At 40.1% G+C, this 23,272-nt stretch overlaps 1 protein-coding gene across 1 annotated transcript in view; it reads right to left on the reverse strand.

The window, feature by feature from the left end:
• Positions 1-23,272, reverse strand: part of TTC29 (tetratricopeptide repeat domain 29) — a 100,480-nt gene that overhangs the window by 31,233 nt on the left and 45,975 nt on the right. The window contains exons 5-6 of the mRNA XM_016206863.2: positions 17,393-17,605; positions 14,184-14,269 (exon numbers count right to left, since the gene is read on the reverse strand). Coding sequence (XP_016062349.2) covers positions 14,184-14,269; positions 17,393-17,605 — 299 coding nt within the window. The remainder of the gene's footprint in view (positions 1-14,183; positions 14,270-17,392; positions 17,606-23,272) is intronic.

Here is a 23,272-nt window from a genome sequence, read left to right on the forward strand (position 1 = left end):
CAGTGGTTTATTTAGAAGTGTGATTTATTCTCTGCTTTGCAACCAATGCCTTTGATCAGCTCTGAAATAACATATGAGCCGAAAGTAAAAAGGCAAAACAAATTGCTGCTACTTTCCTTATAGTAAGCTTTAGGTTTTATAGCATAAAGTAGAAAATTACCATTAGGTTTGGTGTTTTCAAATTATCTATCAATACTTAGAAATGGAGAATTATAGAGCCCAGAAGGACTGGTGAAGACCATTTCTGGAATCACTTGCTAGTGGCTCTGCTTCCTGAGTTCGGCCATCCTCCAAGTTGGGTCCCCTTGTTTAGCAATTTCACCCCGCTCCAGTCCCCAGGCCCATCTCTGTCCCTGGCATACCCGGGGAGAAGCTCAGCATCACATCAGTGTGTACGGATTATATTCTGATCTCAACCTTTGTTACAGTGACCAGGCTTTTACCGTGTCTCTTGAGACCAAGCCCACGCCATGTGTCCTAGACCTTAGAGCTGTGTCGCAGTCTTGTTCTTGATTGAATCTGTCTTGGTACTTGGCCCCGGGTTCCTACTTGGAAGTCTGGAGACCTCCCTTGCTGCCATCAGTATGCCCACATCAGGAGTCCCACTCCCAAGCCCCAGCCCCGTGGCTTGGTGCTTGTTACTTGCCGATGGTGGTTACTACCATGTATTGAGCAAAAACTACATGTGTAAATATTTTATATGCATGGTGCATTTAATCTTCACAGAGCCCCTTAAGATAAATATTAGTATTACCATTGTACAAATGAGAGAAATGGAGAGCAGAGAGGTTGAGTAACTTGCTCCAGAACACACAGTCCTAGAGTTGGAGTAAGAGAAGGGATTTGAACTGGGTTTATTGGGTTTTGAATCCTGCTTATTTTGTTTTACACACTGTGACAGGCCTGCTGCTGGATCACCCTGAGCATGCCTGTGCTGACCTAGACCTTCACTAACAGGGCAATGCCTGCTTCATGGTTCCCCGGAGCCAGTCTCTAGTCATCTACAGGAGCACCCACTGTAGACCAAGATCCAACATCCAAGATGTTCATGTCATGTTTGCCTGGGGATAGCTTTGCATATTATCAGTTGCTATTTTTTCAGCACATGACCTAATTATAATAGTCAATAATAGTTAACAATATTTATTCTGCCATTCCTCTGCCTGCAATGACCCCCGTCCGCCCAGGAAACAACACCTGGCTTCACAATGATCAACAAGGCCTTCTAGGTTCTGCCCCTTATCTCTTTGACCTTGGCTCCTACTTCTCTGCTCCCCTTTGATTCTGCTCAGTCTCACTGGCCCCAAGTCTCCCAGGGACATTGCTGCTGTAGGGCTTTGTCCATGACCATGACCTTTGCTTGGAATGTGCTTCCCTCAAACATCTGCACAGCTAACTCTCATCTGCTTCCAGTCTTTCCTCAAATGTCAGCTTATCAACCAGGCCTTCTCCGATCACCTATTTAAATCCCCCCACCCCACCGTTTGCTTTGGCAGTCCTGAATCATTCCTCTATTGTATTTCCTTCTTTTTTCCATAGTGCTTATTATCATCTAACATACTGCCTAATTCACTTGTTTATTATGTTTAATCTTCATTATCATTTTTCTCCAATGGAATGGAACCTCCACGACAACAGAGATCCCTGTTTTGCTATTGCTGATCTTCCAAGTGTCTAGAACAGGGCTTGGCAATAGGTGCTCTGAAACTATGTGCTGGATAAATAAATCACAGATTATTCTTAAGACCACACCTGTTAACTAATTTAATCTTCCCAACACCCCATGCGTGGGCGTTAATATTCATTCTTGTATTTTTTCAAAGGTAAGGAAACAGGCACATAAAGATGAAGCCACTGGGCCAAGGTCATACGCATGGTAAGTGATCAGGAAAGGATACGAAGCCAGGCCATCTGCAGGAGAGGCAGCGCTCTTACCTGGCCCTCTTTCCCACCGCAGCGCCAAGGCAGTGCCTGACAACGCCACCACATAGTCTGGGCTCCAGTTCTAGCTCCTTTTGGTACCGCCTGTCTTACTGTCCACAAATATTACAACGATGGAGTCCTGCCACAGTGTCATTAAGGAAACTAAACAAAGCTTAATGGCTGATCCAAGGCCAAAGAACTCGGTGACAAAACCAGAAGCAGAACCCAGGACGTCTAACTCCCAACTTGGTGGTCTTCCTGGTACATTCAAAACCAGTTCTGAGGATCATAGTGATTTGCCTGGGTAGTACTTTTCCATTTCCATACAATCTATTAAAATAAACAATTAAAAAGTAATTTTGGCTTTGCGAACTTGTAACAAATATTAATGTTTATTTACATAATATTTTAAAAGGAAATGTTTATTTTTGTAATATCTATGATATTATAAACATATAAAATGAACATAATAAACAGTCACTCTGCTGTAAGCTAATATAAGCTCATAGGGATAATGAATATGTTTAATTAAATTTAGGAAAAATGTATAGTTAAATCATTTGCAGTACAATAATAAAGACCAATAAACCATTATCTCCTTACTGTTCTATTGGAATTTTTATCAACGTGCTACGTTAATGAATAGTATCTTCATTTTACAGAGTGGGATGCTAAGAGATTTGTCTGTGATCTGGTACTTGGGCGGTGGTGGCAGGAATAGCATAACCCTTGCACTAACCCAGCAAACGGTACTTTTACTGCTCTATAATATTCACCGGCATTTACTGAGACAGCCGGATATAGTTCTAAATTCTTTCTTCATATTAACATTTAATCCTGAAAACCACCCATGAGTTAGGTACTAAGTGTGATCCTTAGGCCGTCAATGAGGAAACCGAGGCACAAGCAAGGTTAAGTAGCTCACACAGGGTCGCAGGATTAGAAATGGCAGGACCTGAATTTGGAGTCAGGTGAGGTGACTCCAGGGGTCATGTTCTTAACCACTCTATTAAACCATGACGGTGGTTAAGATGGTAACAGAGAGGACTGAAATCCATGGGAAGGACCCTATGTCCCTTCATCTACTTCGTTTTACCCCCAAATTATAAACATTCTGCCCTACCAGGTTTTTCAACTTAAAATCTAACTAACAGTGCTATTTATACACGTTCCCTTGCATTTACTAAGAGTTGCTAGCAGACAGTAAATTTGCATTGGGAGCAAGAAGAGACTGGGGATTGTAGGAACAACATATTGAACACACTGATCCTGAAAACAAAAATTGTATTATTTTTTCTTTCCCCATACGCATTAACTCTACAGCTGCATATATTTGATTGTCAGCAAAACTTCCAGAGAGAACAAGGCCAATTCAGCTGAGCAGTTAAGTTATAATCAATGAAGAATCCATGCTACACCATTATCTATGCCAGTGGCTGGTAAGAGAGATGGGAACTGGACATGAGAAATGAGAGGCGAGAATTCCCGCCATTTCTTTCTCTGGGGAAGCTACAAAACAGTGGGCCATTCCTAATCTGATGCCACTTGCCACCTGTATTTCCTGTGTCCTCTCAACCCCTTCTTCAAACTCTACCCTGACTTGGAACTGGCCCAGCAGCAGAGAGCTGATTTCCTCTTTTTATGTTTTATGTTATTCAATAATAATTTCTACTGGACAAGAATAACAAAATGTTACTTATGCCAACCAGTAATTCATTGGGCTGAACAGATGAGAATGTTATTTAAAATATATAAGGGCGATTTGTGATGAGACTCCACAAATGAGTTTAAAAACATCTTACTGACAACTCTACCAGCTGCATTAGCCATTTGGCACGTGGCTCCAGTCTTGGCTCTGCGTTTGCTAGCTTTGTGACCGTGGGCAGGTTACTTAACCTAAGTCTCAGCCTTCTTCATCTGTGAAATGGGAGTAACAATAAATAGAAAATACTAACAAGATCTGCCTCTTAGGGTTCTTGTGAGTATTAATGGGATGAATCACGTGAATAATAAGGTTGGTACAGTTCCAGGCACATAGCACACAAAGGCACATTGGCTGTTATTGTTGCTCATGGTGATGCTACTCTGTCAGTTAGGGCTCAGTTGATTTCATGGAACAAAGACCACTCCAACCTAATTTAGACTAAAGGGTAAACTAGGGACTCAATGCCACTAGGAATTGTTCTCTGCCTTTCTCATCTCAGTGTCTGTGTGTAAGCTTTGTTTTCTCGGCCCACCGTCTCCCATGGCTATGGAGCTCCCAGGCTAACCTTCTCACCAAAGAGGACTGGCTCTGATTTGAAAAGACGAAATGATCAGGTAAGCAATCTGCCTGGCTTAGCTTGTTTAGGGAAGCTCTCCCAGAGATTCGCTGGGGTGAGAAGCAGTGGGGGGGGGGAGTACCTGTAGCCCCAAGGTTAGAGACAAGAAAGGTGACAGCGGGAATGGTGCAACGTTCTGGGAAGACAAAGACAACAGACGTCCACCGAATTGCTATGAAAAATATGCTGTTTTTCTGCATAGCTGCCTCTCCTCCTGGGGCTGCATCTCATTTAACAGTACCATCATACTTCAGATTACTCGGAGAAAAACCTTCCGATTCTTCGTTGTCCCTGTCCTGTCTCTATGCTTTCATCTACCCAACCCAGAAAAACTGTACAGTGTCTCTCAAGTATGTGAGCTACACCACCACCACCTGAGTTCATTCCTCACCTGCAGTACTTCAGATGAGCCCTATAATTGGTGTTCCCTCCTTTGGCCTCTCTTTTCAATGTGTCTGCACGTAACTGCCAGGCTGTCTTCTAAAACAAGTTCCTGCCCTACGTAGGCCCTTGAAGATCTCAGCCCACCACCCCGTCTCTCCAGCCTCTCCCCCGACAGCCCCACTCCCCAGCACTCACACTCCATCGTGACTGGAATGTATTTTCTGCTCTCCCAGGCCTTTACTCATGCTGCTTCCTCTCCACTGAGGGCACAGCTTCCGTTTATCTTGAAAGGATCAATTCAAGTGCCATCAGTCAATCTCCAAACTTTCCTGTTGCTTCTCTGGCTCTTGATCCCTTTTATAAGCAAGCACGAGTATGCGTCAGGAGCCCGCTTCCCCCACGGGCCACGCAGTCCTGCCGCAGAGCGGGCAGAGTCCACTAGAGCATAAAGAAATTTCCCAGGCCTCATATTTAACAATGTGCACCGAACTGAAGTTTACAACAAACACAGCCCATCATCAACATAGTTACCACGTTTGCTCATATGGACTTTGGCCAGATTTACCCAGGGTCCAAAACCTACAGGGTTGCACTTTTCACCCTGGATTTCACCCGCCCTTCTCTGGGCCCAGCTTCCACTCCTACCCGCGCTTCCCGTGGTCTCCCGTCCTTGCCAGCCTTCCATGCTATTTGCCTTTCTAATATTTTTGCCTCCAAGTTACACTTTTCTGTAAAAGAATATTAACTTTCTCCCTTGAAAGGCTCACAAACAAAAACTGTCACACACACTTATATAAGACTGTCACACACGGCTCTCGGTTATTCGGGAACTGAACACAACGTTGTGGGTCGCTTGGCTTCTTCCTTACCGTTACCTTCCTCCTTCTTCTCTGGCTATCACTGGCCATCCTCATTACCATTTAGGGGGACAAAAGGGGACCCACAGAGGACATTCATGGGAATAATGCAGATTAAATCTTAAACAAGTTCCATTTATTACTTATTAACTAAATTTTTATATGCTTATTAAGGGAGGAAGTTGAAATTACTCGGTAAAAGTGTTTCAAGTATACAATCGAGTATTAGGAGTACAGCATTAATGTTATTTTTAAAGTCTATTATAAGTTATTTCTATTGAGCACTAATTATACTGAGTAAGCTCTAATGTCAATATAGCTGTTAATCAAAGATCAAGTAATTGTCTACGCTACAAATACATTTGAGAATATTTTGGATATGTTTTAAGATGTTGAATTACATTTTTCTTTCTGAAGCGACCCCTTTTGTGTGGTAGAGGAAAAATATGTAATTTGGCTCAGTCCAGGATGACGAAGTGGGATCCACATGCTATTGCTGCTTAACATGTCGAGTCCTATAACCATCTCCGGGTTCTTGCAGGTGCAATGCCTCTTCTTTTTTTGCGGCCTCTAGATCAACGCGTGCTAACAGCTGTGCCGTTGCCTCTAGGTCTGTCATACAATTAGTCTTCTGATGAACTGTGCGGGCTGCTTTATGGCTCCGGAGAACATTTTCATATACACTCCTTGAACTTTAAGGAGTGTACATACATTATGTTCCATATGTCACTGCTATTCCGTATAGTTGATTAGAGTACTTAATTTTCAGCATGTCAAAGTTCATTCTCTTTAGGATGGGCCAAATAAAAATAACTATTATTTTCTTTACTTTCTCTCAAAACGAGTATTGGAAACTTTTGCACTATTTCTTAAAATGTGAATGATTGGAAACAAAAATGTCAGCTGCTTTGCCAAGAGCTACTCTAGCAGCACGTTTTAAATTATAAATAATAATAACAATCATGAAGTTTTGGTTAAAGTGGTATTCTAGATCTCAAAGGGATCAAAACCAGCTTTCACAATTCAAAAAAAAATCAATACATTTTATTACTAGACTATCAGTGTTTATATTAATTTAGCCCATGGACTTGCTTTCCTGACATAAAACACCTCTTTATTTCCATGAAAGTCTACATCATGTAAGTTTTTGCCTTACAGGTTATTATTTTGAAAGGACAGATTTTCATTTTTTTCTTGAGTTTTTCTTTTTCTGTAATTTTTGTCATTTAAATTACAAATAGTATAATTTATATAACAAATACCATTATGCATTCATCATTTAAAAAAAAACACACGTTATTTTCTTAAGCTGTAACATTGAAAAGAAAGAAAGGCTTAGAAAAATTTAACAGAAGAAAAAGGTTTAAGAGAGTAAGGAGGAAATATTTTTAAAAAATCACATTTGATTTACTAAGATCCTAGACTGCAGACAATCTTTGTTGCAGAAATCTCTATCTATTTATTACCAGAAGGTCATCTGTTTCAATGTGTTAGAAAGGTTATGACTTTAAATACAGAGATAATAGGAGCAAAATTATTATTAAAACATTTTACATTTTCATAATCTCCAAATTATTAAAACACATTTTCTATGAACGACTTAAAGTGCTATTTTCCAAGTAAGGCTAACTGTTCATAAAGGTATTAAATAATATCAGCTATGGAATCCATGCTCATCCCGTGCCTCAAACGATTGCCTTATAATTTTGAGTAATGTAATCTTGTGCAGTTTGGAAATAAATCCATTATTTAGAATTAGGAAATATGACTATTTTCTTCTCATATTGGTGTGTTTCCTAATCCTATCGCCTTCCCCTTGCTTGTCAGGTTCTGGGTATTTGGACATTTCTCTACTTAGCAGACGCCTGGAATGAAAAGGAAGGAAGTGCTACCCGTGTCCCGGTGGGAGGGAGGCTGGAGGGGGTGTGACGCTCAAGGAAGGAGGTTGGGGGGGGGGTGGCAACGACGGGGGGGGGGGGGGGGGGGGGGTCGGGAATGGGCCTGTAACAGCTGCTCCTTTCAGATTCTCAGGGGTAGGCCCGAGGCGGGTCAAGGGACGGGATGGAAGCTCTGAGGGAAAGCAGGAGTGGCTGCTGAGGCCCCGCGCTCACACCCGAACCGAACCGCCTCCGGGGGAGCGGCCAGCCCCCTCACACGCACAGGAGCTGGGGTGAGCTGCACAGCCCCGAGCCAAGCTGCCCGCCCGCGGGCCTGTCTGCTGATGCCCAAATGTCTTTCGGGGGAAGGGGCCCACGATTTCCTCTGTGCCAGCATCTGAGCCCGCCTCACACACTGAGGCCATCAAACAGCAACAGGAGGGTCAGTTTTAGGTAATGGTTTCTAGTTGGCAAATAAAGACAGCTTCTGCTGAATGAGTAGTGAGTAGCTCTGATCTTTAAATAAACAAATTACTCAAATTCCTTTTTTGGCGTAAATCTTATTTTTTTAACTATAGGAAAAGCCATTAATAAATCCATAGTAAAAAACGTTTCCACAAAATAGTGGTTTATCATATTTCCGTTATGAAAATAGGCACCAATGCAAGACACATTTAAGCACTATGGAATTTACGTATGATAAATTTAGTAAATTACAGTTAAGAAAAACATAAGTATAAAGCAGGCACTTTGAAAAGATACTCAGTAAATGCTATATACTGGAGTAGCATTGTTATCATTAGTCAGTGCCAATTATATCATAGCCTGTAGTCATAACAGTTTCTTACATCTGAAGACTGTTTATAGCTTAAAGTGTAAACATACATTTATTTTTATTTGATCTTCACAAAGGTACAGGGAAGCTGTCATTGCCATTCTTATTTTACTAATAAAACCATGCCTCCGAGACGTTTAGGAATGAACCTGAGGCTGACAGCTTGTAGGTGGCGGGCAGGACTAAGATTCATGTTTTCTAGCTCCTATGTCTTCTAGCTCCTATGTCAAGTGCTCTTTCCACACCTTACTTACCTCCCAAATAAAGACTGCCCATCAAAACCTCCTGTCAGTTCAAATATTTGACCACTTAACAATTAGAGAGCTATGTACACTTGAACTACATTACAAAAGGCAAAGATGCTCTTTTTCCTTTGATATGATTCCTAAATAAACTTCTATTCCCAACACCTTTGACTATATAGACTTTCACCTACACACTGAACATTTTCTCCTGTGCTACTGGTTTGGTAATGCTTGGGCTTAAAATGAAAACCAGAAATCAGGATTTTGTAGGTGTATGGCCAGGTATCACTCTGGAAAAGAATGCTTTTATGCATATTAATGTTGATATAATACTTACAGTTTTCTTTATATTAGACCCTATGCCACAGACTCTGCACACATTTTCTTACTTAGGTCTCATGAAGCTGCACTTAGGGAGTAGCATTATCACCATTTTATAGATAAAAGAAACTAATGCGTAGAAAGGTTAAGTCACTTGTGCAATGTCACAGGATGAAGTGGCATTCCATTCCCCATCAGCCTGACTTTAACACTCATCATCTGAACCATTTTGTGTCCTTTCACTACAAAGACTTAAATATGCTCTCTAGAAGTCATGCTGAGCACTCCCTATTTGAGAAATACTAGTATTTACTGCCTTTACTTCAGGCAAACTTCTACTGATCCAAGATTTGGCTGCAGATGTGAGCAACTATACCTATCCAGGTAACCAACCAAATACCATAACACCATCCATGCTAAACTGGCTCCAAGCTGTCTTGTCAGTCATTTCCACAGAGCCAAACAAGAAGGGAAAGGGTGAAAGTGCAGAAGTGAAGAGGCAATTGCTCTCTAGACAGGCCGATCCAGACTGTATACACTAACAGGAATGGTCCCTCGGAAGGATTTGTCACATAATCACACGCTGCGAACGTACAGAACTTGGCAGAGTTGAAGTATTTGAAACCATGCACAAAGGCCCTAAGTGGAGAGAGAGCCTCACAGAAACACTCTCTTGATCTCTCCTTTGCTTTGGCTTCTTTACTTTCTTTCCCTTTCTCTCCCTTTATTATTTTTCTGTACATTTTTTTTTCTTCTGATATGTAATTTCAAGAATCTGTCACACATAGTGCAAGAGAATAAAAAATGATTAATGTGAGAGTATTTGCCTCCTTTCTTTTCCCAGCCTACTAACTCTGGCGTGGCCTACCTGGCATTTCTTCTTTTCTTCCCAAACCAGCCTCACCCCTACTGGGTTTCATTAAGCAGCTCAGAGTGACAAATTTGAAGGGAGAGCAGGGATGTAAGAAGAACAAATGAGCCTGCCGAGAAGAGCCACCATTTCTTGACCAAGAGAGAAGAGAAGGCAGAGGAGGGAGGGGAGAGCAGTGATTAACACGCGAGTGGAAGACAGCGGGCAACTTTGGGGTTTAGGGACTGACATGAAGATACAGGCTTTGGAATATCTAGAGAATGACAAATTGGAAAATGTTTTAAAAAAGGACTTATAAAAATAATGTTGCCTTGAGTTAAAAATAGTATCTCTTTTACAGTTCTTTGATGACATGGAAATAGAAATTGGAATCACTTTTCTTTTAGCTTGCTGGATTTTTTTTTTATATGATATACCAAATTATCCTGGTTGCATAATGGTTTTGGTGGTAGGTAAAAGTCTTTGCTTATAAAAGTAACCCAAAGGAAAACTTGTTTTATGAATGTTACTGTGTAATCTGCCAAGGCATCTGTGTGTCAGCTAGATTATCATTTGAATTAAGAGTCCATCACTATCAAGAAAGGAGTGATTTTTGAGGGAGACAGTAACATACTACATAGAGAAAGGAATAAATGGGAACAGCTACAAGGATCATCTCCCCCCACACTTTCTGTTAGCTAAACATTACAAATCAAATAAGTCATTCTTTGTTAGAGATGCCCTCATACATAATGGTTTTATCTTTGTTTACATCTATTGAGTTGAAAGAATAAATAACACTTAATTACATTTACATAGACCCTAAGAATGTATCATTTTATAAAAATAGCCCATATACTTTATAAACAATCCATGGCTTATTAGAATTAACTAGTGTAACTATTTTTTTTTCTGATATATTATCATTATAATTTCTCTATAAATGCTGCTGATGAGGCTATAGATTTAGGGTGACCTTGTACATACACAAACACCAATGTTAGAAGCATTCTAAGCTATTATAAAGACACTGACATTTATGCAAATATAGAGATAACTACTGTTTTGTGTATAGAACAATTAAATAATAGCACATGTGATGAATCTTGTGCCATAAAAACAAATGAAATATCAATAGGATGAATTTGGCTTTCATAGTATAATTTTTGGTAGGCTATGTTATTGCTACATAATAGGAAGCAAATAATTCACGGAATGTACTAAAGCTTGAGTAAAGGTGGTGTTCCTAAAATTTTTAAGTGAAATAAAGGATTAGAGAGGAAGAAAATCCATGCATAAAAACAAAGTGCTAAGGGAGGCCCTTCCTTTTTCTTAAAATAGCTTCATGGTTGCAATGTTTGATTGTGAAAGCTGGTCCATTTGAAACATTTACAGGTCTAAATTGATGACAGCCAAAGGGAATGACTAGTTCTTCTCTCAGCATCTGACATATGCAGGTAACATTCTCCTCTTTAAATGTCAGGGTCTCCATGACCTCCTGCACAGGTTTATTAGAGTAACTATCACATCTCTTCACCAAACACCTTGTCCTCATTACCACAGGTATTTCAGTGCTAAAGAGATCCATTATTTGTTTTTAGTTTAGCTCTATTCTGTCATTGAGTAAAGAACTTTCTATCAGCAAGGAGTGGATGACCAAACTGTACTCATATACTTGCCAATATATTCTTCTACTACATGTATTAACCATTTATTAACAAATGAAAGCCTTTCAGTTAAGATACATTAGAAAAATTTCAAAATGCCATCTGTTTCTGATCATCAGAACTTTAAATTAGGAATATTTACTCATGACAGGTTTATCTAATTCAAGTTTCTTTGAAAAATCATGTAAAAATATTTAGACAGATGAACAACATTATTGGAAGGGAGAAATTAGTGAGAGGTAGAGGTTGAATCTAGAGGCAAGATACTGAAAATTTGAAAATATTCCAAATTACAAACTTAAATTACAAGTGAGAGAATAAGAACAGTGTACGCAATTAAGCATCAGAGCCAGGCTGAGTAAGAAAAGGGGAGGGAAGTGCTAAATCTAACCACACGCTGTCTCACCCTGGCTCCAACATGGCCAAGCTGGTTTCTGAGCATTCGGGCCCCTCCTTGCAGCCACACCATCAATAGTGGCAGAAACTCCATCAATAGTGTTGGTAGTACTGCACAGGGTGGAACAGTAGGACAAAAGAGGATTTCAAAAAAAATTTTTTTTTCTATTTATATGTTTACATTGTGATTAGATAACTGGGCAGATATCTAATCAATCAATCAAGTAATCAACCCTATTTATGAATTGATCATGTAAATTTTTTTACAATATATTCACTATATAAGGAGCACTCTGTCTTGTTGTGGGTTTCTAAGGGACATCTTGTAAAGGAGAAGCAATGCTGCCAGGAGAGAGACTGCAGATGGAAAGTCAGGCTGTAGTTTGCAAATAGATGATAGATCATTTATGTAACATGAGCAGCTCCCCAGGTCCAGAAACAAAAAGGGAAAGGGAATTCGAATGGTAGTCTGAAGAATGCCCCATTATCTCTGAAAGGAAGCAGGAGAAAGTGGCTGAAATAAAATACTGGAGAGAAGGAAAAGAAATGGCCTTCAACCTGAGATCGAAGCAAGATGTCAGGTTTTGTGGGAATCTCTTTTAGTCCAACCACAGAAATGGGATGCCTCTACAATCAGCTTGAGCTGGAAGACATCCAGGCCCCAAATCAGGTACATCTGCTCAGTGTCCATTCTCTACCCCAGCCATGCCCCAGGCCCAACTTCCCAATCCTTGGTCATTTCTTCTTGACTTTACTCTTGTCATCCTGTGTCCAGACCTGACAACAGAACCTTCTTTGGCCCTGCAACTCTGCCTGTGGGTCTGACCCAAATCTTATGCTTGATTCCTGCAAGTCCTCAGTTCTGGGTGAGCTGTGTTCCCAAAAGGCAACAATATTCTGCCACAAGACCTGGGCTCCAGAGACAGCCCCTGACTCTTCCCAACTGCAAAAGCTGCACTTCTACCATGAGTGCAGCAGTGACCCCGAGGCCTGGAGTAAGGCCTGCAGTATGGCCTGCCTGGCGTTCCAAAGCCTCCAGTCTGGCTGGAGAATTCAGTGACAAGAATTAACTAACCCTGACTCTAACCCAGGTACTTGCCCAAGGGAGGGGGTTCAGTTCTTACTGAAAATATCTGCAAGGAGCTCTCTTATTCTAGCCCAAAACCTGTGATAGGAGGCAGAGGAGTTTTCATATTTTGGTCTTTTAGACATGCCCAGTTTCCCTGGCTTATATTTGATCAGATCATCTATTCCCTGTTTTCCTCCCGCCTCTATGGACACTCCTGCTTAATCCCCTTTATACCTCCTTTACCCAGCTTGGCCCTAGGACTTTTTCATTCACGGCTGTCTAATTGCTCTAGGAAACCCCCCCCACTCCACAGCTTCAGTATGCTTAAAGCTACAAATGCATACATCGTGAAATTTATATAGCATCTCCAATCTAGATTTCCTTTTTTGTCCAGACCCATGTATACCTCTATTTGACCTCTCCTTAGATATCTCAAAATGTCCTCAAATTCAACATATTCAAAACTGAACTCTCCAATTCCCCTCAAGGCTGGGATCCTTCAGTGTTCTCTACCTAGGTAAGTGACCCCAGCATCCATCCAGCTCCACAGCCAGGAACCTAGGGCCCATCTGGACACCTCTATCTCCCTCACCTCCCATATTCAGTCTATTACCAAGTCCTTCAGAACTATGTTATCTACTTGTCATCACCTTCTCTACTACTCCTATCATCCAGAGAGTTAGGTCAGGGTAAAAATTTAAAAAGCTACTAATTATCAAAGGTTTATTATATACCAGGCAGGCACTCTTAAAATTTTACGTAAATTAACTTTTCTAATCACCCTATGTATTAATTTCCTAGGGCTGATGTAATAGATTACATCAGACTATCACATTATCACATTATTGTGATGATTAATGTGATAGTCTGATAGTTATTACATTAATTATCAGACTATCCTACACCACTAGTATTATCTTACAAAATTATAGAACAGATCCAGTGCAGGGCATGATGCCTTTCATATAGAGAGAGAAATGTCGATTTGCTGTTACACTCATCTCTGCATTCATTGGTTGCTTCTTGTATGTGCCCTGGGGATCGAACCTGCAACCTTGTCATATCAGGACGACGCTTCACCCAACTGAGCTACCTGGCCAGGGCCTATAGTAACTTCTTTTACTACTACTTTCTGCCGTCATTTATACCCATTTCCCCTTGTTCTTGTGATATGGGTGTATATAAGGTCACAGGACTATATATTCAACTTTCATATATCCTAAAGCACTTCATGGTAATTGACTATGTACTACCTTCTATAAACAATAAAACCAGTTTTATTGTGCCTCTAGAATATTGCTGTTGTGCTTTAGTCTCTCTATATAGATACAGTGGCATCAGGTCCATTTCTGTTGGCTTTATAACAACATACAATACAATAAAATATAATAAAATAAAAATGTAAAGTGGCAACAATTAAAAGTTTACTTCAACTTACGGTTAATGCTGTTTCATATTCTCCAGCAGCCAAGTGTGCTAAGCCCAGGTAGTAGGCAGCTTCCCCTTCCATCTTTTTGTCATTTCCTAAAGTGAAAAGGCAGAAAAATTACTGTGGCTTTAAAGAAATTGATTTATTACAACAAGGAGAATATTTGCTTTTTAAGACAGTGGAAAGTTATAGCAAAGTATACACATTTATCAACAATTCCTGAAATCTAACTGTATACTGTTTTTAAAAAAAAGTCTGATGTTAACACAGTTTCCCTGGATCACAGATGTTAAAGTGTATTAGCAATATAATTACGAGGAACTATCCTCTACATACAGACCAGTATTACCATTTGAGATTCATATATAACTTCTGTACTGGGTTGAAGACCCACAGTCATCAGCATAGCTGCTCCTACGTACATCAAATAACGGTCAAGAGAACCAACATTCATGGCGCACAAACACGTACGCAAAACCGACATTCAGCTCAGTCTCTAACAGGGCAGATAATTAGCAAATTAAGGAATTAGTTTTTGATTAGGTTCAATTTAAAAGCTATTGGTTAACATGGACACAGACAATAGTGCGCTGAAGGCCCGAGGGGAGGCAGGAGGGGAAAGGGAGGAGGCCAATGGGGGGAAAAGGGGGCCATCTGTAAAACTTTCAACAATAAAGATAAATTTTAAAAAATGAATAAATAAAAGCTATTGGTTAAAACTTGGATGAGAATGACTGACAGAGCTTGACCTGTTGGTGCAAAACTCCATGCACATTTTGAAATCCAAACCCATAATGCTTCTCATAAGGAATTTAGCTTGTCTAATTTCTGTGTGATGTGTTTTATTCCAGGAATTATCAAATTCTTCTTTCCAAAAGCAGAATGCTTAAACACTCAACACGGGGTCCAATAAGACATACATCATCCCATCTCATGAACATATAATGTATTCACATTCAATCTACTGAATATGACATATAAATCTAATATACTTACAAAAACCATTAAAGATTCTTATGTATAAGAAGAAAGCTATCCTTTTTCTGCTTTGGGAAGTCATTGGCTTGCAGAGTTACCTAACTCCTAGGTAATGCAAATGCGCACAGATGCGCCTCATTTTTGATCTCTGGGAAGCAAGTGTCCTTAGATTTTGAACTCTGCTTCCAACAGGCTGGATTCTGGCCGGAGCAGCAGTTCCCGGGGCCCCCCTCGGGGAACCCACTCGGGCCGCACGCTCCCTGGGAAGACTGCAAGGAAACGGGGTGGCAAACGCCGGGGGCCTTTTTCCCTTCTCTGGCAATTCTACCAACTGCAGAGAATTATACCCTTAAGATTTCACTTCAGCGGGGTTGATGATACCAGGGATCCAGTCGAGGGAATTTTAACTCTTAAAATTCAGCGGGGCATTAACTTTTTCTCCGGTGCAGGTGCATGGGCGCTGGGGTGGGGATCAGAGAGATGGGGTGAAAGGGAGAGGCTGGTGGGGGAAGCTGCCCCTCGAGTGATTAAAAGTTAGTTCTGTGTGACTTGTGCTCACCGTGTTAAGTGGTATAAGTGTGTTAAAAGCACTAACAACAGCATGGGCTGATGTATTCTTATCATTTGCATCTATTTTTTGTAAAGGGCATCTTAGCAAAGAGGAGGAGAGGGAGAAAATCTACCCTCGCTAATAGAAAGATTTTTTGAGACAGTGAATTGAAACAGTTGGATCACATCAAATATTGGTTTTAAAATAGGATTTAAGCATGGAACTTTCCCTGCTTACTCGCTGAGAAAAAGTTAAAATAAAGTGAAAGCAATAAAATAATGGAGGAAAATGTCAGCACTATTAAAGTTGAGTGACACATATACCAAAGGAATAAAGAGGGAAAGTACTATTTATATTGTGTAGTTTGAGTGGGTTGAATTAATATTGGCTTTGCTATCTAAATCAATACTTATTTATCTGAAATAAAAGACTGTTTTATTTTCAAGACTCTGGGAACCATTCTTTCTTTGTGAACGACCTTACAATTGAGCAAATGTGAACCTAAAGTAAAATACCTTTTCCTAATTGATACTTTACAGTGAAATTCTACGTAACTTTACAGATAACTGAAGTCAGCTGCTGAAATGGATGTAAGAGCTAACTATTTATATCAGTGTTAACCCCTTTGGGGAAGGTACTAGATCACCATTCATTTAAAAGCAGTTCATACAATGAGATACATCTTTCAAAGGGGGGTGATTTCCCATGGGTATTCCAACTAATATTATTAAACGACGTAATACAGAGAATAAGCTAAGATGTTTACTTTTCCTCTTTAGAAAATTAAAATCACACCCAGAAAATCAGTTTCGCTTACTTCAAAGAAGCCATCTGTTATTCCAACAGAGCAAATATATCCACAAGCCAATACACTTCAGGTCAAGAGCAGAACTGCTACCTTTTTTGCCTTCATAAAAAGGCTACTCTTTTAATAAATTACTATATGGAAATAAAATATCTTTGCATTTCACAAAGTAAAAGCTTATGAGTATAGGCTCCACATTAAAAAAAAATATTTTATATATATGCAAATGTATAGAATATCAAGAATCAGTTTTCACAAAAGTGTTTTCACTGCTGTAAATGTGCATATGAATCACCTGGGGATCTTGCTAATCTGCCGACTCCGATGCAGCAGGTCCCAGGTGGGGCCTGAGATGCTGCTTTTCTTACAAGCTTCGCGGTGATGCTGATGCTACCAGCCCAAAGGCCACACTGTGACAGGCAAGTGTCTAAAATATATTAGAGTTCTATTTTCCTGTTACTCCTAACTAAATATTTATCATATCTTCCCTATTCCCTGACAATGGGGAATTTACAAACAATGAAAGTTCTCTCAGATTGTAAGAATAATAAAACCTTAAACACACACACACATACACACACACATGCACCCCCTTAACTTTTGCAAATGACCTTACTTTCTCATTATGGGTTCATTGTTTTATAACACTGCTCCCAGAAGGTTGTAATTTTGGAGATAAAGCTTTCAAGAAACTAATGGATTTCTTGTTGTCAGCACTAAGGCACCTCTGTTTTACAGTGAAACTTGAAAGTATATTGATGGCATTTGTCTTTGCATTTCATAGGAAATAATCACCCAAACACTTGACGATGTTTATGTCTCTCCTGGGAGAAGCAGTGTCTGCCCATTAAAGGAAGCGCTGCGAGAGTGTTCTTTCCCACTTACCTTCTTTGGCTATTTCAGAGGCTTTTATTAGAATTCTGATGGCCTGTTTGTAATCTTTATTTTCCAGCATTTTGTCTGAGAGTAATCTGTAAGTCCTCAGGAGACTCTCACAGGCCAACAAGTTGAGAAAGCGGCCTGTCTCGTCCTTCCATATCCGCCCCTGCGTCAATTGATGGAATGCTTCATAATGCTCGGCAGCTTCCAGAAGATAACCTGAAGAATAAAAGCCATTCATAAATATAAACCACAGGCCAGAACATATTTTCAAAAATGTTTGCGTACATCTCATGTTTTACTATTAAGGGGGGGAGGGGGCGTGAGATACAGTCAAGGATTTCTAAGGCTGAAGAAGACTTAAGCTGGAAAGGGAGCTATCTCCATGGGCACCTCAGATTCAGCGTGGACTCTGGATGGACACCTGCTACAGGGATGCATTTTGGCTGGTAGAAATTCACCAGGATTATGGATGTTTAGAGAGAAAGTGAAAGTACAGTAATTATTAATGACAATCGTATTAGCTAACATTCATTTAATGTTATAGATGCAAAGCACTGCACTATGCGCTTTATGTGCATTTCTCATTTAATCTTCAGAACAGTCCTGTGGAATAGATTTGTGATTCCATTTTACAGAAGAGAAAGCGACGGTAAGAATTTTGCCCAAGACTGCATGTCTGGATCCAGGCAGTCTGACTCCAGGGCCCATGCTCCCCACCACAGTCCTGCACTGCTTTCCCAGCAGGCTGCATCCCTCATTCTCCATTTGGGGATCTTGCGAAAGGAGGCATCCGTTACAAATTTCAAGTTCAAGTATTATGGGACTTTAAACTACTTCTCAAAGTTTGACGGAACTTTCCAAGCAGGCACTTCTATACAGTATTCTGTTTAATTCTGAATAATTAAAATGTAACTTAACTGCCTTCCTGGATTATATTTCATAATATAGTCCAAATATATCTTCTCAAAGCCAAAACTCTAGATTAGCTCTGAGTCATTTCATTCCTTGAAATATGAACAAGCCTATTTCTGGAAGAGGAGTCTGCAGCTCCCTGCTGTGGATTGTATTTTATTTGTGAATTGCTTTGTGGAAATGTTCACAATAGCCTGTAATGTAAATACTCTTTCATGGCATTGGAGTTTCCTAACTGACATGAACTAGAAAGCACTTATATCCAGGCATTCAAACAGTAGTGGTTAAGGGTGAGGGCAGGCTCCAAACAGACAGCCTGAGTTTCTATCTCAACTTTATTTTACCTTTTTTGCTGTTGAGCCTCAGGCTAATTACTACCCACTCTGTGCCTGAATTTAATTCTTCTGCCAAATAGAATTATAGTGTAACTATCAAGGTGTTACTGTGAGAAATTAATACAAGTTCCATACCTGATGCAGAGTATGGGCCCAATAAACATAGCGACTGTTATCAGTTGATATAGTGATAATAGTTTTAAAAAACCCAAAAGTTGGTTGAAATATAGCCACTAATTTGTTTTTTAAGTACAACTTCATCTTCCTGCAAAAAACACAGTTGAGTCCTTATACCAATATTATCACGGCTGATTAAATTAACCCTATTTAGGTCATATCAGGCTCAATGTATTTCCTCAAATAGGAATCATTGGATATTGCAGGTTAGATATTAGAGGATAGTGCAGTCACTGCCAAGACTATTGCATGTAACTTCCCCCTATTTTTGCACTGTTTGTTATCAATACTAAAGTTTTAAAGAAAGCACACATAAAGAAGAATAGTATTCACACAGAAACACAAAAGAGATGGGTAATGAGCAAATAATCTGTATAAAAATTCAGTAAAGATGCGACCTGTCTGGGCCCTGCGGGGCCAGGCTGGAGGAGGGCATATCGGCTGAGATACAGGCAGACAGGGCAATGTGCGCTGCGGAGATGTTTATAAACCTGTACTACGAAATTTTCACACGATAAAAGACTACAAAGCCATAGCTATGATATTGCATAAGAATATTTCATTACATGGCCTGGTGTTAATGACAAGGGAAAATATTGAAAAACATCAGAAAACATTTACAAAACATCATCAGTGTTATATAGGTGATGAATGTTTTTTTCTGCTTTTATTTTTTCTCTCTGATCACTGGCATTTCCTAACGTTTCTAACATCATGATATGTTCATTTGTAATAAGAAATACACAATTGGAGCTATTTTAAAAATAATGCCCAATGCTTTTTCATTTTTGATACAAACACTCGAGGTTGAAGTTCAGTGCTCTAATCTATCTTTACATTTAACTGACAGTTTTTCTTTACCTCCCACAAAAGCAGGCATAGTTTGTCATCTCTCTCCTGTAGCACCTCTCACCAGAAACACCTTTCTCCAAATACCCATGACCCTCATTTTTTAAGAAACTCGAATGAAGCATTGACATATATGTGTGTTATGTTTCCTCGGTTAACTATATTTCTGCCTGTAAAGTATAGCTCTGCATCCCGGGGAAGATGTATACGAGAGTCCTTTTTTTCTATCCAGCATCCATCTGTTCATAAGGTCCAGACACATATTTCTCTTTGGCCACGTGAATAAGAGAAGAGGGTGGCTACAGGGAACTGTGAGTAAGCCAGATAGTCCAGAAAAAAACTGGGACTGTACAGAAACTAGGAAGGACCTAACGGCATCAATGGTCACGCACACACACAGGATCCCAGATGGAAAGAGGGTCCAAAGTTGTGTTATAAAATAACAGATTCACTAAGAATTCCAGGAGGAGAGCCAGGGGATGAAGCTCTGCGTAACCCAACGAATTACAATGACATGCAAATGAGGCATAATGAAGTAAATAAAATATGACAGTTGATAGTCATGTTCAATATTTGATTTACGTGGGGGCAAAAAGGGGAGGCGGGGGAGGGGAGGGAAAGGTAGAAAGTGGGGAGAGGAGAGGTGGAGGAAACGGGAAAGGGGTGAAGGTAGGGAAGAGTGGGGAAAGGGTGGGGACTGTATCCTTGTGTTCCACATAAGCCAGACCTCCTGTGTCACTGATGCCATTCGGCATCCTTCACAGGCTGTCTAATCAGGAATGAAGTAAGGGAGGCACTTGGGACATTGGTGTAGGCTGGTTACTATGGAAGGCTCCTTGGAATAATTGAGAATAGTTGTTTTCAGCTGAGCTTGATTTTTGCTAGCGCTTTGGGGCTAGTAGGGCTTAGCTCATGATTATTGGCCAAGATTCAGCTCTCAGAAGAGACTATTTGAGGCCTCCCACAAGGAAGGAACATGGTCCAAGATGCTCAGATGAAAGAGAGCAGGGAACTATTTTCTCCTGAAGGCCTGCTAGGTGCTGGTCGAAATGGAAGGTTTCCTCCACCCCATACATTATCTTATTTAACCTTCAAAGAACTGGTAAAGTAAATATTACTTTTACACTAAAGAGAAAGCCTGAGGCTCACCAAGGTTAAATGACTCAAATGGCTAAAAACGGATGTTTAAGATTTAAACCCAGGATCACGAAAAACACATACAGCTTTGTACCATTACATCACATACTAGTCAACAAGCCAAGAGGCAGGAATCTTAGGTGGGGTAAGTGATATTCTCTGGACATAAATCTCTCAAGTTAACAGTCATGCGTAAGTTAAGTGATTTCTAGTCTCTTCCCGTTCTATAACTCTGTGACTCTACTCAGGCGACCGCAGGTCACCTCTAACACAAAAGCACAGCTATCAGTCCCAACCTGCTTCTGATGGGTCTTTCTGAAGGAGTTGGATGTACAACCAGCTATGTAGCCTCCATCTAAATGTCCTACTTCCCCTGAACCATGCAGTGACGTCTGTGGGGCACCTGGAATTCCTTGGGTGCCCCAGACCCGGCCACCGTGGCCGTATCCTGTCCATGGTTTTGCTCCCCCTTCTTCCGTCACCTTGCCGCAGACGAGCTCACTGGGGATTCTGATCAGCACAGTTTTACACCAAGCTGCCTACACAGAGGACAAAGAGTTTCCCAGCCCTTCTCAGGCACGGGGATTCATCTCCAAAATCTTTTGCAGGCAAAGAGGTCAGTAAGTAAGCCAGCGGGGACTTGATCCAAATGATCACAAACACACAAACGACTTGGCTGAATCTGCTACAGAGTGGTCAGACTGAAGGTACATATTATAAAATAGTATAGTATTTGACTTAAAATGTTAAAATACATGTTTATACTATAAAAAGAGCACAGTCCTTTAAATATGCAAGTATTTCCCTTTAAGCACGCTTAACAATGATATGATTTCCATCCAATTTATATTTCCAACTGTGAATAAGACCTTAAAGGTTTTATCACTTTCTGAGTAAAGGCTCTGGTATTGAGACTGCATATTTGTTAAGATATAACACATATCTTAATATTCCTTCCTCAGGAATATTCACAGGTGTTAAAAGTCTCTGGAATTACCAGCAAATCTTCATCAGCACCGTGAGCAACAGGGGTCGCAAGAGCAACAAGGAGGACATGCCAACTGTTGCTCACCTAAGTGCCTGGCCAGGATACACAGCTTCCACTAATACTTCCAGTGACTCAGGGGAGAAAATGGAGCCAAAATGTTTTGTTGGACGGACTGGAGACGGCCTTCCACCAATGCATTCATCAGTCATCGATATATCTCAATACTATGAGGCAGTGTCAGAAAGCACATCCTGGGAGACACACCGTGAACAATTATGTAGAACAACAGGCTCTAGGTATGCGTAGAAGTGGCCTAGGCCTCAGGATTATTGTTGTTGTGGGTTTTTTTTTTAAACAATTACATAACATTTACATAAGCAGTAAAACACAAACAATAAAGAGGTTGACACATAAAGGAAATGTGTTTGGTTTGTCACATAAAGGAAAGTGCACTTTCAAAATAAAACTACTAGAAAGGAGTTTCACTTTATCTAAGGCCCACACAAACGAGAAATCCACTCATTCGTTTAAAAATACAAACCAAACCCAAACAATGTTGTAAACTGCGAAATTGCTTGGTAGGACTCTAAGACAAACGCTATGTAGAGAAAATAAGATTTTATATATTTGGGTATTATCCAAATTGTTGCTTGCCCTTCTTCCCTGCACATCTCTGAAAGTTTATAGATATTTGTGGTATCACAGCAGATGTCTAGAACAAATATTAAGCAAAGGAGAATGTATATGATCTCTCCCATTTTAGTTTTTTTTTTTAAAGTAGGAAGATTGACTAGATATTAACACAAATGGGTTTAAATGTGAAGCTGCCATAAAAGCAGGAACATAAATGTAATTCTCCCAGCCGCTATTTTGATGCACATTTTTGATTCCATGAATATTTTATGAAATGGCCCAAACTAAAGCCATATAACATTCCTGCATTACTGATGCTTGCGCCCGTAAGCTACGAACATTAGAGGCATGATTGAGTGCATTAAAATGAACTCATTCAGCAGTGCATTGATTACTTGAAGGGGGAGGGAAATGAAAAAAGAAAAAAAAAAAAGAAGTTGCTCCACTTAAGAAAACAGCACACAAATCTAAAGTTTGCAGTATAAGGGTGAAAGCACGCTTGAATAAAATAATATTCCATAAATAAAGTGTGACTCTGTCCAGACCTGACATTCATTAGGCAAGATGTTAATTATGTCCAAAGATGGCTCCTGGTTTTTATTTTTGTTCAGGTAATTTGAAATGTCACAGTCTCTAAAACGCTCAGGCTGGCCTGCTTTGGCTCCATGCATCAGCAGTTCTGAAAGTAGCTAATTATTTCCTTTTCTATCAACTTGTACATTTGCCAGTAAAAATAACGCCACAGAAACAATTGCATGAAAATAATTGGACAGGTCCACAAGGCCTCTTTCCTCGGCAGCACACGGGTAGCTCTTAAGCATATTTAGTTCTAAATTGTGCACATTTGTTGAG

This window comes from Miniopterus natalensis, chromosome 4, assembly GCF_054644295.1.
Source record: "Miniopterus natalensis isolate mMinNat1 chromosome 4, mMinNat1.hap1, whole genome shotgun sequence".
Taxonomy (NCBI): Eukaryota; Metazoa; Chordata; class Mammalia; order Chiroptera; family Miniopteridae; genus Miniopterus; species Miniopterus natalensis.